Source organism: Trichomycterus rosablanca, chromosome 19 (genome assembly GCF_030014385.1).
Source record: "Trichomycterus rosablanca isolate fTriRos1 chromosome 19, fTriRos1.hap1, whole genome shotgun sequence".
Lineage (NCBI taxonomy): Eukaryota > Metazoa > Chordata > Actinopteri > Siluriformes > Trichomycteridae > Trichomycterus > Trichomycterus rosablanca.
The window spans coordinates 16,534,346-16,551,935 of record NC_086006.1 but is presented as its reverse complement, the minus strand read 5'-3'; the positions used below and the strand labels follow the sequence as shown (position 1 = coordinate 16,551,935).

The following is a 17,590-nucleotide window of genomic DNA, read 5'->3' as shown; positions in this document are numbered from 1 at the left end:
ACAGTGAGTAATTGTAGAGCTACAAAGTGCTCCTGGTAAGTGGAGCTGATAAAATGGACAGTGAGTGTAGAAACAAGGAGGTGGTTTTAATGTTATGGCTGATCAGTGTATTTCTCCACACATTTCTTTGCATCATCAATGTCTTTCAGATGTTTCCCTAAAAGTGTTTTGTAGTATAGCATAAAGCATTGTTCAATGAGATGAGAAGTGCCATTGTTTTCTAAGCTACAACACAGTTCACCACAACACTCAAGCACACAAAAACATTTCCTGACTCAGACTTTGTGGTTTTGCTTTATGTCGATGTTATACAATGATAACTAGACAAATAAAAGTTTGAGCTCTTTTAAAGCAGCCGTAAACAGCATATGTTGCTGTGCAGTAATGTTACAGAAAGAAAATAGACTGTATTTAAAAATGTATTATATTTAAATATTGTTTGCAGCATGAAATCAGACCTTACATAAGCAAGAAATTAAGTTTTTGGCTCAGTCTCTAAAATCATTGAGTTAAAATCTTCATATTACTCATGTTGGTTTTACCTCTGTGGTTCATGACAGCTTAGGTGCAACTAATAGGAAAGTTCCCGAAAGTGTTAGAGCAGCGCAAACGGTGCTCACCCTGCTTTCCATCTCCCACGTGCACCACTCTCTCTCTTTCTTTCTCTCAGTGTTTGTTTTTATTTTTCATTCACATCCTCCAGAAACTGGTTGAAACTGAAATTTGTGATGCAGACACCTCCATCACCCACACTGGAAGAAGAGTGCACAACTGCTGAACTCCTTTGTAGGATCCTACAGTGTCTTTGTCCATACACTCACTCACTCACTTTCTTTACCCCTTATCCAATTAGGGTCGGGGAGCTTTTCAATGGGCGCAAGACACACAGTAACACCCTGGATGGGCGCCAGTCCATCGCAGTGCAGTGTCCATACAGCAATTACATTTCACATTATTATTATTATTCACCTCATGGTTCGCTTTGGAGCGAAACTCAGTGTCCAAGTGTTGACTGGACAGCTCAGGCGTGCTTTACAGACTGCCAAGACAGTACAATAAGCACCTGATATTTGTCCCGTCTTATTCGTTCCTCTCATTTGTTACAAGCGTCCATCCAGGTTATGTTTCCCAGCTTTTGCTACAGTCTTCACAAGCCTCAGTCATGGACAGGTAGGAATTAATGGACTCCTTCAGCCCCTCGCTGATAGGTGACTCCTCCACACCCTCCTTCTTAGTTCCAAAGATCATCGAGCTAGAAAAGGAACATTTGAATATGTTAATGTTTGAATGCTTATCATTGCTGTGGGTCTACCTACAAAATTCTGTAGTTATTAGTCAGTAAATAGAAAGCAAATAAACATCTGAATTAATTATTCTAGGCACATGTCTTTTACCATCTACCGTACATATTATAAAAAGATTCAGAAAATCTGGAGAATTCTCAGTCCATTTAGAGCAAGAATAAAAACCACTACTATACACTGATCAGCCATAACATTAAAACCACCTCCTTGTTTCTGCACTCACTGTTCATTTTATCAGCTCCACTTACCATATAGAAGCACTTTGTAGTTCTATTATTACTGACTGTAGTCCATCTGTTTCTCTGTATGCTTTGTTAGCCTACTTTCACCCTGTTCTTCAGTGGTCAGCACCCCCACAAGACCACCACAGAGCAGGTATTATTTAGGTGGTGGATCATTCTCAGCACTGCAGTAACAATGACATGGTGGTGGTGTGTTTGTGTGTGTTGTGCTGGTATGAGTGGATCTGACACAGCAGCGCTGATGGAGTTTTTAAATACCGTGTCCACTCACTGTCCACTCTATTAGACACTCCTACCTAGTTGGTCCACCTTGTAGATGTAAAGTCAGAGACGATCGCTCATCTATTGCTGCTGATTGAGTCATCTTCTAGACCTTCATCAGTGGTCACAAGACGCTGCCCATAGGGTGCTGTTGGCTGGATATGTTTGGTTGGTGGACTATTCTCAGTCCAGCAGGGACAGTAAGGTGTTTAAAAACTCCATCAGCACTGCTGTGTCTGATCCACTCATACCAGCACAACACACACTAAAACACCACCACCATGTCAGTGTCAATGTAGTGCTAAGAACCACCACCCAAATAATACCTGCTCTGTACTGGAAGAGTCCTGACCATTGAAGAACATCATGAAATGAGGCTAACAAAGCATGCAGAGAAACAGATGGACTACAGTCAGTAATAATAGAACTACAAAGTGCTCCTATATGGTAAGTGGAGCTGATAAAATGGACAGTGAGTGTAGAAACAAGGAGGTGGTTTTAATGTTATGGCTGATCAGTGTATGTGGGTGACTTTCAAGCCCTCAGAAGACTGTCATGCTACTGTGATAAATATAGCCACATGGACTCAGGAGTACTTCAGAAACCTGTTGTCGCTTAACACAGTCCACCACTGCATCAGTAAATGCAACCTGAAACTCTTTTTAACAAAGAGAAAGCCAAATATCAATTCTTTACACAGAGTTCTATGGGCCCGAGCTCATCTGTTGGATGAGTCCATGTTTCAGCTTGTTTTCTGAGAAAAAAGGACATTGAGTTCTGTGTCACAAGTACGAAAAGACTGTTATCACCGAAATGCCAACTACTGTCATGGCAACCACAGTCTGTTAAGCAGCTATATCTTGTATCAAGCAAGAATGGAGAAAAATGCCACTTGCAATATGGGAACAATTAGTTTAATTAGTTCCAAAACCATGAAAATGTCTCATTAATTGCAAAGGGGATGGAAGCCAGTTCTAAACACACCACTATCCCAACTTTTTTGAGTGTGCTCTAGGCGCACACACAGCGACTTCAGACTCGACTCGGACTCGTTTCAAATGGCTCAGACTCGACTCATGACTCGCAAAAAAACTAGCGTCAGCATGTGTTAACATTAGTTACATGAGACAATTATATATGTATTTAATTATTATTATTATAAATATTCTGCTCTCTAATAACGCTCCGGCCGTCTTAAAAGCCAGCTTCCGGCGTAGTGATGAAACATCGCTCCCTACTCCCTACACAGTTTGAAGTTCACTTCATTCGAACATTTTTGTTACCTTTGGATTGGAATCTCACTTAAAATGGTGGAATACCCTACGTAGTGCACTTCACAGGAACAACTGGGTGGAATGGAACGCTCCTACAGAATTGGCACTAATGATTGTAAGAACCGCTTTCTGAACCAGTCAGACCTTCTGACTTAAATTTTTAGTAAGAAATGCTGTTATTTGCATTTATTCAGTTTGCATCACACAGATGATGTCAATGAAACGCTTGATTGGCTTTCTAACGAGTTAGTGTTTAAAGTTTGGAGGTTTTTAATTATAAGCACATTTACAAAATAAACACTGTTTTAAATTTAATAGCATCTGGAAGAACATAGGCTAAGGTGGTTATGTTTATTTTTTAATTATTTTTTGCAGTGTTTTGGATTTTGGCCGCTGTGCCGTGATTTATCGTGCGCTTTTGTTTTGCAATAAAAACAAAACGTATCAGGTTAAGCTTTTAACTGGTACCTTCTTGTTACGGAAATTACATTCATTTGCTCAATGACTAGGAAAGTAAGGGCACTGAGTAAAACGGCAAAATACAGTCGCTAATCTGTTGTTTTTTATCTAAACTTATTATTTGTTGATTTCTACGCTACACTTCCAATATGTTTTGTGTATAATATATTGACTTGTGACTTGACTCGGCCTCTAGTCTAAAGACTCGTGACTTGACTCTGACTCGTTGTGACTTGTGAACATCTCTGCTATAAGCGTCTGTCAGTCTCTCAGACACAACCAATTACTACTACTCCCGCCCTCACCGTTTCCAACCAAAATATAAAAGTGTGGAAACTTTTTGAAGATCCCTTGTAGGTAGGCTCAAGTAACGTCTAACCATATTACCTGCCGTGTTTGTAATGACTGCATTATGCCCCAAATAATCTATTTGTGCTCTTCAGATAAATAAAGACAACCTGTGTGTTCCAGCTATAGTTATAGCCTTTAAAAATGTCTGCTTATGCTAAAATGCTAGCAGCTACAAATTTGAGCTGAACTGTTAAAACTCGATGACTAGTTACTGTCGTGGTTACCTAAAATTTCAACTATAATAAAAGTTTATAATGTTAAATATGTAGCCCTGGTGTCATGACAATGTGAACATCATGTAGACCCACCCATATATGCACACTATTTGAATAGTACTGTAGTCTTACATCTTTTAGTGGAGAAGCTTTAACAACAGGTTTACGCTTAATACAGTGATTAATACTGGCTGTCCAATACTAAACCCATTTATTTTATAAGAATGGCACCATATATGGTCATTTATATGTTATTTAAGCCTTTTTCATGTTGGAATTTGTAGTGTAGTCCACAACAAGACTTTTCCAGAGTATTTTAATGACTTATCCTTACCCTCTGACATCTTTCCAATTGATAGTGGGTTTTTTGACTGATACAGGAGGAGGGCAGTTCACAACCGGAACATTGTTGGAGCCTTGGATGTAGCAGGGATCTCCCAGCAAACAGCACAAACCATCAGACGCTTCTGAGCAAAAATACACATGCAAACAGACGCAAAAAAATCTTTATTAGATGCTCTAACAGGAAAAAATCCTCCTCATTAAATGCCCTAACACTAAAAATCATCTTTATTAGATACCCTAACAAACAATTTAGAAATTACCCATGTAAAACTTGAAACACATGAATTAGTGTTTTAGTACTTTAGCCTTACTGGTCAAAGATCACATTCCATGTGTAAAATGTAATGTATGTGGCTGTATCTTACAGTACTACTACTGATGATGATCATTTTTTTTTTATTTCATTTCACTACATTATCCTGATCAGGGTCGCGGTACCACTACATTATCCTGATCAGGGTCGCGGTACTACTACTTTTGCTGGAGTCATGGTTTGCCACAATACAGTAACCCACCCCGGACAAAATGCCAATCCATTGCAGGTTGTTGGCCATACCCCCCCTACCCAAGATATAGCCAATCATGTCTGTATGTAGACACCCGACTGGCCGATAGCACAGCTGATCATTCAAACGCTGGATCCCAGCAGTAATAAATTTACCACTGTAAAACACAAACACCATACTACTAATAATAATATTAATAATAATAGTTATTATTATTATTGGTAGTAAGTAGTATTATGTAGTGTGAACTCCAGGTTAAGAGCTTAATCCCTATACAATTAAGGACTGGACAGTCAATTGCTGCCCTATGTAGGGTCTGCTCCTGCCTTGCACCTACAAACCCCCAACGACCATTATTAAGATAATTACATAATAAGATTAAGAAAATGAATTATTTATAATAATAATAATAATAATTATTATTATTATTATTATTATTATTATTATTATTATTATTATATAATTATTATAATAAAGTCAGTTGTCTTTACTAACAATTTAGTGTATTGGCTAATATTTTTAGAACCAGTAAATTTAGATTGTTTTCTCTTACTGTTGGTTTAATAGTAGTAATAATAATAACAATAATAATAATAATTACTAAGTCAGTGAAAAACCAACAGATCTTATATTGTATAGACACATTATTATTATTATTATTATTATTATTATTATATTAAAGTCAGTTGTCTTTACTAACAATTTAGTGTATTGGCTAATATTATTAGAACTAGTAAATTTTAATTGTTTTTTGTTACTGTTGGTTTAATAGTAGTACTACTACTACTACTACTAATAATAATAATAATAAATTAATTAATTAATTAATAATAAGCAAGTCAGTGACAAAAACCTAGAGATAATACATTTTATAGACAAATTATTATTATTAGTAGTAGTAGTAGTAGTATTAGTATTATTAAATTATTACTAGTTGACTATATTTAATGTACAGTACATTTATTCTGTTGGGCCTAATATATCAGATACAAATTATCCACTGAGATAACAAAAGTAATTTTTTGTCAATTACTGTGTAAGATTATTTCTAGCTAGCATGTCAGCATGCTTACCTGAGTAGTACTCAACAAGCTGACCAAGAGTGGAGAAGGTGAGCCGGGGAGAGATAAAAAGCCAGCCGTTGTCTAAGCGGTGAATGCGGTAGTGTTTAATGGAGTGACGGTCCACTCTATTGTTCTTGCGCACTGAGAGTGAATGAGAACCTGCTGAGAGAGAGAGAGAGAGAGAGAGAGAGAGAAAAGAGAGAGAGAGAGAGAGAGAGAGAGAGAGAGAGAGAGAGAGAGAGAGAGAGAGAGAGAGAGAGAAATGTTACAGCCTTTTATTACTCCTAAAAATTCTGAATATTCATGTACATTTTTCAAAGACTCAACTTTTCACTTAAATTGTTATGCTGGTTAAATTATTGGTAATAAAAATGTTGTGCTAAATTTATTAAATTATGTAAAATAAAGATAATACACAAGTTAGACAATAATTTGTTTAATGTTACATCAAAATCTCATCATGCCATACAAAATGTGTGGAGTTTTTGTGTGTTTTAATAATTCCAAAGTGTTTTTCGTTTCATTCCAAGCACCAGTTTATCCTGGTCAGGGTCGCAGTGAGTCAGGACACCCTGGGGGCAAGGCATGAACACAGCCTAGTCAGGGAGCCAATGTGTGACAGTGAGGTTGGGAAAAGTAGTAATTAATCGTGTCTGAGAGACGGAGAGCTTATAGTCTGGCATCTGATTTCCACCTTTTTGGATCACTCAAAGAAGCTTTAAGGGGAAGAAGATTTTCATGTGATGATGTGAAAGCAGTGGTACATCAGTGGCTACAAGCCCAACCAAAAACATTTTTTGCTGATGGCATTAAAGTGTTGGTACAACACTGGAAAAAATGCATCGGAGGGTCACTATGTAGAAAAGTGATGTAATTTGTTTTTGAAATTCTTAATAAACACACACAGACACACATACAGTGTATCACAAAAGTGAGTACACCCCTCACATTTCTGCAGATATTTAAGTATATCTTTTCATGGGACAACACTGACAAAATGACACTCTGACACAATGAAAAGTAGTCTGTGTGCAGCTTATATAACAGTGTAAATTTATTCTTCCCTCAAAATAACTCAATATACAGCCATTAATGTCTAAACCACCGGCAACAAAAGTGAGTACACCCCTTAGTGAAAGTTCCTGAAGTGTCAATATTTTGTGTGGCCACCATTATTTCCCAGAACTGCCTTAACTCTCCTGGGCATGGAGCTTACCAGAGCTTCACAGGTTGCCACTGGAATGCTTTTCCACTCCTCCATGACGACATCACGGAGCTGGTGGATATTCGAGACTTTGCACTCCTCCACCTTCCGCTTGAGGATGCCCCAAAGATGTTCTATTGGGTTTAGGTCTGGAGACATGCTTGGCCAGTCCATCACCTTTACCCTCAGCCTCTTCAATAAAGCAGTGGTCGTCTTAGAGGTGTGTTTGGGGTCATTATCATGCTGGAACACTGCCCTGCGACCCAGTTTCTGGAGGGAGGGGATCATGCTCTGCTTCAGTATTTCACAGTACATATTGGAGTTCATGTGTCCCTCAATGAAATGTAACTCCCCAACACCTGCTGCACTCATGCAGCCCCAGACCATGGCATTCCCACCACCATGCTTGATTGTAGGCATGACACACTTATCTTTGTACTCCTCACCTGATTGCTGCCACACATGCTTGAGACCATCTGAACCAAACAAATTAATCTTGGTCTCATCAGACCATAGGACATGGTTCCAGTAATCCATGTCCTTTGTTGACATGTCTTCAGCAAACTGTTTGCGGGCTTTCTTGTGTAGAGACTTCAGAAGAGGCTTCCTTCTGGGGTGACAGCCATGCAGACCAATTTGATGTAGTGTGCGGCGTATGGTCTGAGCACTGACAGGCTGACCCCCCACCTTTTCAATCTCTGCAGCAATGCTGACAGCACTCCTGCGCCTATCTTTCAAAGACAGCAGTTGGATGTGACGCTGAGCACGTGCACTCAGGTTCTTTGGACGACCAACGCGAGGTCTGTTCTGAGTGGACCCTGCTCTTTTAAAACGCTGGATGATCTTGGCCACTGTGCTGCAGCTCAGTTTCAGGGTGTTGGCAATCTTCTTGTAGCCTTGGCCATCTTCATGTAGCGCAACAATTCGTCTTTTAAGATCCTCAGAGAGTTCTTTGCCATGAGGTGCCATGTTGGAACTTTCAGTGACCAGTATGAGGGAGTGTGAGAGCTGTACTACTAAATTGAACACACCTGCTCCCTATGCACACCTGAGACCTAGTAACACTAACAAATCACATGACATTTTGGAGGGAAAATGACAAGCAGTGCTCAATTTGGACATTTAGGGGTGTAGTCTCTTAGGGGTGTACTCACTTTTGTTGCCGGTGGTTTAGACATTAATGGCTGTATATTGAGTTATTTTGAGGGAAGAATAAATTTACACTGTTATATAAGCTGCACACAGACTACTTTTCATTGTGTCAAAGTGTCATTTTGTCAGTGTTGTCCCATGAAAAGATATACTTAAATATCTGCAGAAATGTGAGGGGTGTACTCACTTTTGTGATACACTGTATATATATACACACCGATCAGCCATAACATTAAAACCACCTTGTTTCTACACACACTGTCCATTTTATCATCTCCACTTACCATATAGAAGCACTTTGTAGTTCTACAATTAATGACAGTAGTCCATCTGTTTCTCTGCATGCTTTGTTAGCCCCCTTTCATGCTGTTCTCCAATGGTCAGGACTCTCCCAGGACCACTACAGAGCAGGTATTATTTAGGTGGTGGATCATTCTCAGCACTGCAGTGACACTGACATGATGGTGGTGTGTTAGTGTGTGTTGTGCTGGTATGAGTGGATAAGACACAGCAGCGCTGATGGAGTTTTTAAACACCCCACTGTCACTGCTGGACTGAGAATAATCCACCAACCAAAATATATCCAGTGTTCTGTGACCACTGATAAAGGTGTAGAAGATGACCAACTCAAATCAGCAGCAATAGATGAGCGATCGTCTCTGACTTTACATCTACAAGGTGGACCAACTAGCTAGGAGTGTCTAATAGAGTGGACAGTGAGTGAACACAGTATTTAAAAACTCCAGCAGTGCTGCTGTGTCTGATCCACTCATACAAGCACAACACACACTAACACACCACCACCATGTCAGTTTCACTGCAGTGCTGAGAATGATCCACCACCTAAATAATACCTGCTCTGTAGTGGTCCTGTGGTGGTCCTGACCATTGAAGAACAGGGTGAGAGCAGGCTAAAAAGGTATGTAGAGAAACAGATGGACTACAGTCAGTAATTGTAGAACTACAAAGTGCTCCTATATAGTCAGTGGGGCTCATAAATTGTATATTGTGTATTGTATATATGTTTACTCACCAGGTTTGGTTTCACTCTCTCTGATTAGGAAGGAACCTGGCTGGTTATGAGGAAGAAGTAACAGCTCTTCAGCTTTCTCTCGGCTGAGACCTACGAACAGCCACCTGTATGTACACACACACACACACTCACAGTTAGTCAGGATCAATAATGCAGCTACTTTTTTTCAAATCATGGGTTCAACATTGGCCGACTTACTACTCTTAACCTACCAAGTAACTACACATTCATTTATTAATCCACCTTCAGTAACTGTGGTTCAGGGCATCAAGGTGGGAATGCAACCTCGACAGGCGCCACATGAGAGACTAACACACTACTGCAGGCAACCAACTCTTTGTTGGGAATCAGAATACCAAATACCAAAAGGAAACCTATGCAAACGACTCCCAGATAAAGCCATTTGGGTCCTTACTGTGTGGAGTTTGCATGTTCTCCCTGTGTAGGGTTGTGTGGGTTTCCTTCAGGTGCTCCAGTTTCCTCCAGCAGTCCAAAGACATGCAAGTCTGGCCAATTGTAGATACTAAATTGACCTAGGTGTGAAAGTGTGTGTGTGTGTGTGTTTGGCCTGTGATGGACTGGCAACCCTAAATAGGATAAAGCTTTCATCTTTTATCACTACTTTACCCTGGTCAGGGTCACGGTACCACTACTTTATCCTGATCAGGGTCGCGGTACCACTACTTTATCCTGATCAGGGTCACAGTACTTCTACTTATGCTGGAGTCATGGTCGGTCACAATACACCACCATGCCAAGATGCCAATCCTTTTCCCAAGGCATAGCCAATCATGTCTGTATGTAGACGCCCAACTGGCATGCAGTTGGGTCCAGTTGGAGATACTAAATTGCACTAGGTGTGAATGTGTGTGTGGTGTGTGTGTTTGCCCTGTGATGGACTGGTGACCCTAAATAGGATACAGTGGTGGCAAAATAGACAGTGAATGAATGAACACACGCAAACACAGGGAGAACATGTGAAACTCTTTACAGTAATAAACGGCAAGGTTTACAGCCACGTTTACACGTTCCATCCACACTGTTTACACTGCTGCACCACAATGCCACTCTTCACACTGTTAGAACACTAACGATTACGTTATTTTTATTATATAATAATAATGGATAAATAAGGCTGAATAAGTTTTAAGCCCTCTGTAACAACTCTCAAACAGAACAGAAAAGGAAATAAACAATACAGGAAGCAGAGTGAAAAGAGAAAACAAGCATGAAGATGAACTAAAAAGGAAATGAGGTGAGGTGAGAAAAAACGTTCAAGATCAGATCAAGACTTCACACACAACTAGCGCTGCAGTGGAGACTTATGCACATGCGTAGAAATACGTACTACCACACTGTACACAGCTGGGACCCCCCCACCCGCGCACACACGAGTATTAACCCCTTTCTATTTTACATCACTTTCTGAATGAAATAAGGTACAACATCACGTTGGAAACTGACAGTCAGCCTCTGTGGAAGACCATTACATCATGTATATGACATCAATCCTGTTATTCTGATTTAAACGCCCACATCAGTACAGTAATATTCCATAACTTTATTTTTCCAGCTTAAATAACATGAGCTTTGATGCTAGAACACAGCTGCTTTATAGACATGCAGTGTTCATACAGTTTGCCAGTCATGGTTGGTGCGAATGGGCAGAATTGCGTTACGTATTTGGGGCCAGTGATAGCTCAGTGGTTAAGGTACTGGACTAGTAAACAGAAGGTTGCCAGTTCAAGCCCCACCACCACCAAGTTGCCACTGTTGGGTCCCTGAGCAAGACCCTTAACCCTCAATTGCTCATCGTGTTCTGCTCATTGTGTAAGTCGCTTTGGATAAAAGCGTCTGCTAAATGCTGAAAATGTAAATGTATTTCTGCCAAGCACTTTCCTAACCAACGGAACAGGTTTGGCTTCGAAACATCTGACACATAGATTAAAATAATGATAATATAACATAACCATCATAACCCAAGGCCCTCGGTTGGTGAGCGGTATATTACAAAACCCGGGTTTAAATGGCAGCTGTGCTATCAGCCTGCTGGGTGTCTACACAGGCAAGATTGTCTATGTCTGAGAGCAAAATGGCCATAGCACTGTGATAGATGGGCACCCTGTCCTGGGTATTCCTGGCCTTAAATTCACCACAATACTGACTAGGATTTGAAACTGGATGTTCAACAAGCTCATGGTTAAGTGTCCATGGTTGGCAGCTGTAGCCTAGCATTTAAGGTACTGGACTAGTAATCAGAGGGTCACTGATTCAAGCCCCATCACTGCCAGGTTGCCACTGTTGGACCCTTGAGCAAGGCCCTTAATTGCTCAGACTGTATACTGTCACAGTACTGCAAATCGCTTTGGATAAAGTGTCTGCTAAATGCAGAAAATTTAAATGTAAAGTGTCCACATACCGGTGGGAGTATTGTTAAATAATTTACATTTACGGCATTTAGGGGCGGCACAGTGGCTTAGTGGGTAGCACTGTCGCCTCACAGCAAGAAGGCCCAGGGTTCGATCCCCAGGCGGGGCAGTCCGGGTCCTTTCTGTGCGGAGTTTGTATGCTCTCCCAGTGTCTACGTGGGTTTCCTTCCACAGTCCAAAAACATGCAGCCAGGTTAATTGGAGACACTGAATTGTGTGTGTGTGTGTGTGTGTGTGTGTGTGTGTGTCTGCCCTGCGATGGACTGGCGCCCCGTCCAGGGTGTTACTGTGTGCCATGCGCCCATTGAACAGCTGGGATAGGCTCCAGCCCTCTCCGCGACCCTAATTGGATAATAGGATACTTTTAAGACGAGATAAGAGGAGGCAGATACTTTTATTCAAAGCAACTTACAATTATCATTGAATACAGCTTTAGCAATTGAAGGTTGAGAGCCTTGCTCAGGGGCCCAACATGGGCAACCTGGCGATGGTGGGGCTTGAACCAGCAACCTTCTGATTATTAGTCAATTAACTTAACCACTGTCATTACATACTGTACCTGTTAGAGACTTTGGCAGTGTAGCTGCTGGGCATATAGCTCTCTTGTCCTGTGGCAGAGGAGCTCACTTTCCACCACTCCCCTTCACTGTAACACAAAAGTATACATAAAAATAAGTAACAAACACACAGACACACATTATGTATTGATTATTTTTAATAAAATACCATTTATGTGTGTTTGCTCAATCCTAGTATTACACTATAATGTAAATAGTGGCAGCGTAATTAGGGCAGTGGTAGCTTAGTGGTTAAGGTACTGGACTAGTAATCAAAAGCTCGCCAGTTCAAGCCTCCACAACACCAGGTTGTCTCTGTTGGGCCCCTGAGCCGGCTTTGCAGACGCCCAATCTTCTGACAGCATCACTAAGATTTGAACTCGGTCAATGTATTTTACTTCTGCATGACCCAACTGCCAATTGTAAGTAAAATAATTCATTCATTCATTTTCTGTTTTACCACCAATTTTTTCCTATTTAGGGTCACAGGGGTCCAATTAACTGGGCAAAAGGCAAGGAAACACCCCGGACAGGTTGCCAGTCATTCACAGGGCAAACACACTCACACATTCATACCTAAGGCAATTTTGTATCTACAATTAACCTGACTGCACGTCTTTGGACTGTGGGAGTAAAACAGAACACCTGGAGGAAACCCAAACAAACACAGAAAAGACCCAGATCGCTCAACCTGGGAATTGAACCCAGGACCTTATCGGTATGGGACGACTTACCAAGCCACCAATTAAAATAATGCATTGCAGGGAAGTTGGACCCAATCGTGAAAATAAAATGAATGAATCCTAAATCCTCCATTATTAGTAGTATAGGCATATTGAATCATATTATTTTTGTATAGTGATGTATAGTGATGTATAGTGATTAAAAACATATTGCTGTTATGGGTAAGATATTAACTGGATGCCTGGAGCATTGCCACTAATTTTCTTTTTTCAGGACCTGGACCGGCAAAGCTGGGAATTGAACCTAGGACCTTTTTGCTGTGAGGCGACAGTGCTACCCCCTGTTCTACCAAGTAAAATAATAGAGTCTGCATGAAACAACTAAAACCAACTTAAAGACTTTTAGGAGTAAAATACAAACAGACCATAATAAACATGTCTTAAATAATCCTATGACAGGGTTTCATTTCCCTTCTGTGCTATTAGTCAGTCGGGTGTCTACTTACAGACACGATTGGCTATGTCGGGGGAAGGGGGGGGGGGGGGGTTACTAAAATTGATTCTTTAAATTATTAATAATGAGCCACTCAGGTGGCGCAGCGGTAAAACACGCTAGCACACCAGAGCTGGGATTTCAAATACATTGTATCGAATCTCAGCTCTGCCCTCCGGCCACATGAACAACAACTGGCTGTCGTTCAGGGATGGAAAAAGGCGGAGCAGGGTTCCTCATAACTGGTGCAATTACGACCTCTGCTGGCTGATTAATGGTGCCTGCACAGAGTGAGGAATAATGCTGATCAGGGTGTGGCTCTTTGTGCACAGAGCTGGTCCGTGTATGTACTCCACTCGTGCAGGTGAAAAGAGGCAGTCGGTACTGTACACTTGTCGGAGGGGGCGTGTGTCAATTGCAAAGTATCATTACAGTATCATTGTGGTGAGGAATTATTGTCTAATAACAGGCCACATTTGTGCTCGACATTTTGCCTACTTACTCTAAGCATTGCCACTCATTCTTTTTTTCACTTTTATTAGTCAACAATGATTTTTTACACTCAGTTACAGTAATGCAGTACTTTCTGTCTGTTAAAATAGTAAAAAGATTATAAGATTATGAAAGGTCAAGACAGAATCTTACTCAGACAGCACGTTGAGTCTTTCCCCAACTCTAATACTGCATTCTGCAGGACCTCCTGAGGGGTAGTTATACAGAGAAACCACCACGTACCTACCATCTGAGGGGGAAAAAGCACAGAGCAGAAAGAAGATGAAGTAAAGCAAGTCTCGGCTGTTTCATCATTCAACCACATCAGTTCTTTTCTTACGCTTAAATCTTTTTAAAATCTCTTGCATCAAACACTCAAAACATGCGTAACTTAAAACAAACATATAAAGAACTCAACACACCCATCATACAGTATATAAATTATAAATCATCATGAATCATGTTGCCCTTGCTGATGTGGTGGTGTGTATTGGCAGGCTGAAACTCACCCATGTTGTGAGGCTCCGGGGATTCATTGTGATCCAGCAGGATTGAGCGAGGGAGGCTGCTACGCCGTCCCTTACTTGGCCTGCTGCCCATAGCGCTTCTGAGATTAGCAGATCTGCATGCTAGAACAGGAAGAAATTGTAAAATATATAACAACATTAAAACCACCTCTTTGTTTCTACACACATTGTCCATTTTATCGGCTTCACTTTCCATATAGAAGCACTTTGTAGTTCTACAATTACTGACTGTAGTCCATCTGTTTCTCTGCATGCTTTGTTAGCCCCCTTTCATGCTGTTCTTCAATGGTCAGGACTCTCCCAGGACCACCACAGAGTAGGTATTATTTGGGTGGTGGATCATTCTCAGCACTGCAGTGACACTGACATGGTGGTGGTGTGTTAGTGTGTGTTGTGCTGGTATGAGTGGATCAGACACAGCAGCGCTGATGGAGTTTTTAAACACCTCACTGTCACTGCTGGACTGAGAATAGTCCACCAACCAAAAATATATCCAGCCAACAGTGCCCTGTGGGCAGCGTCCTGTGATCACTGATGAAGGTCTAGAAGATGACCAACTCAAACAGCAGCAATAGATGAGCGATAGTGTCTGACTTTACATGTACAAGCTGGACAAACTAGGAAGGAGTGTCTATTGAATAGAGTGGACCGTGAGTGGACACGGTATTTAAAAACTCCTTCAGCATTGCTGTGTCTGATCCACTCATACCAGCACAACACACACTAACACACCACCACCATGTCAGTGTCACTGCAGTGCTGAGAATGATTCACCACCCAAATAATACCTACTCTGTGGTGGTCCTGACCATTGAAGAACAGCATGAAAGGGGGCTAACAAAGCATGCAGAGAAACAGATGGACTACAGTCAGTAATTGTAGAACTACAAAGTGCACTGCACATTACGCACTAATTAAAACATTTTAAGAATATGTTTATTCACTTTTATCCAAATGTTGGCCACCCAACAGGTTCCTTTTGAGTCCTCTTTTCCTAATACCTTATCAGTGGTACCCTAGACTTGCTTCTTTCTGTAAAGCTGCTTTAACATACATGCTCTAAAGATCACTATACAAATTAAAATGAACTTCAATTGCATTAAAAAAATGCTAAGTGCACGGGGGGAAAAAATAGAGTGTAAACAAGCTAACCTCGATTTGTTTACTTAATAAAAATAATCTCTGATTTCCAAAATCATAATTGGCATTTCAGTACTTTCTAAATAACGAGACGGAAGAATGTAAAAAAAACAAAAAAACACATCTTCACTTTGACCAAAACTTTCCAACGGCGGTTTCAGTATCACACAAATCATTTGTACCTATGGCAAGTGTTACGTCTAAAAATAGAACAAGCACAATGCTGACGTTAACTATAATCTGCAGCAAGAAAGCATGCATGGACCATTGTAATCCACAAGCATGTACGTCATGCAACTTATTATGTCAGTTGGTGCACTAGTTTACTTTGTGTGTAGCTGTTAATGAGAAATGTATCTGTACACCTGTAAGATGTTGCTGACGTTTCCTGTCACCAATAGAGCAGTTTGTCAGTATTTGTCATAACGAAGTTAATGAATAGGATAGAATAGATAATGTTCGGAATGTCCATGCTGTCAGTATAGTAAATAAGGGGGTCGTATTTAAACAATTTTAAGCACAGCCCCAAATCAGAAAATGCTAAGCAAATAAATGATGCAGTTTCTTATTTTATTCTATATATAATATATTATATTTTATAAATTTTCTCCCTTTTTCTCCTGATTTAGTGTGTCATGCTTCCTCTCCACTAATGCCGACCCCGGCTCTGATTGAGGAGCACGAAGCTAACCCCTCCGACACATGGACAGCAGTCGTATGCATCTTGTCACCTACACTTGACAAGTGCAATGCGGATCGGCACTGTGTACGGAGAGACACACCCTGACAGGACTCTTTTCCCATCTCTGTGCAGGCACCATCAATCAGCCAGCAAAGTCCCTATCTGGCTTTAATATCCCACCCCTATATGAACAACAGGCCAATCGTTGTTCGTGTGGCTGCTCAGCTCAGCCGGCAGGTAGAGCTGGGACTCGATCTGATGTATTCGAGATCCCAGCTCTGGTGTTCTAGCGTGTTTGACCGCTGCGGCCAAATAATGCAGTTTCTTATATTTATTTTTTATTTATTTTATTGCATCCATTCCTGCATTTCAGGCCTACTAAACATTGCAAAAATGTTGGGACAGTGGCAATTTAGGGCTAGTTATAAGAAAAATAAATAATGACGATAAACAATGTTTATTAAAGAATGATTGGGAAAGATTTACATATTCCCCCTCTACAATGCTTAATATCATTAAATGAATACTGTGTATTTTGCATTTTCTATTCTTTCCCAACTTTTTCTGATTTGGTGTTGTAGCAACACAGTTGGGAACAATATAACACCACACAATAAAGGTGATTTATCAGATTTTAAGGCAACATGAGGCATCTGACAAAGGTTTAAAGAGCAGGTTTATCAATTTTGACGATTTGAATCAAAAGGGTCTCATATGTTTGTTGATTAGGAATTACCATCATGTTCTACACATTCATGACAGAACAGGTAGTCATCAGTTTAAGTTTAATGTCAAACACAGTCATGGACAATTTTGTATCTTCAATTTACCTCACTTGCATGTCTTTGGACTGTGGAAGTAAAACAGAGCTCCGAAAGGAAACCTTCACAGACACAGAGAGAAGATGCAAACTCCACACAAAAAGGACCTGGACAAAAATGACCAAAGAATTAAGTAAGCATTTTATCACCTAGTTTTAACCAAATCTCTAAAAGTAATCATCACAAAAATAATGGTATGGACAAGCATCTGCTATCTGTCCTTAAATTGCTTTGCATGGGGGGTGCTCTAGTGTTGCAGCGGTTTTGGTCAAATAACTTTGCCAGGCGTCCACACAAACACGACTGGCCATGTTTAAATTAGGAAAGATCAAACAGGGTCTCTTCCCCCTGCAGCT

The 17,590-nt window shown here is 40.6% G+C and overlaps 1 protein-coding gene across 1 annotated transcript; it reads right to left on the bottom strand.

Annotated features, from left to right (window-relative positions):
* Nucleotides 1-482: 482 nt before the first annotated feature.
* Nucleotides 483-14,664, bottom strand: sla2b (Src like adaptor 2b). Its single transcript, XM_063015789.1, has 7 exons — nucleotides 14,574-14,664; nucleotides 14,218-14,314; nucleotides 12,399-12,485; nucleotides 9,411-9,514; nucleotides 6,031-6,180; nucleotides 4,441-4,573; nucleotides 483-1,252 (listed from the first exon to the last, which is right to left on the bottom strand). The coding sequence occupies exons 1-7, from the start codon at nucleotides 14,662-14,664 to the stop codon at nucleotides 1,120-1,122; spliced, it is 795 nt and encodes a 264-aa protein (XP_062871859.1). The 3' UTR covers nucleotides 483-1,119.
* Nucleotides 14,665-17,590: the final 2,926 nt, after the last annotated feature.

Coding starts and splice junctions, on each gene's coding strand:
- sla2b (XM_063015789.1), bottom strand. CDS start 14,664: ATGGGCAGCAGGCCAAGTAAGGGACGGCGTAGCAGCCTCCCTCGCTCA. Junction 14,315..14,573: donor CCCGGAGCCTCACAACATGG/GTGAGTTTCAGC, acceptor TTTCCCCCTCAG/ATGGTAGGTACGTGGTGGTT. Junction 1,253..4,440: donor AATTGGAAAGATGTCAGAGG/GTAAGGATAAGT, acceptor TTCCTTTTCTAG/CTCGATGATCTTTGGAACTA.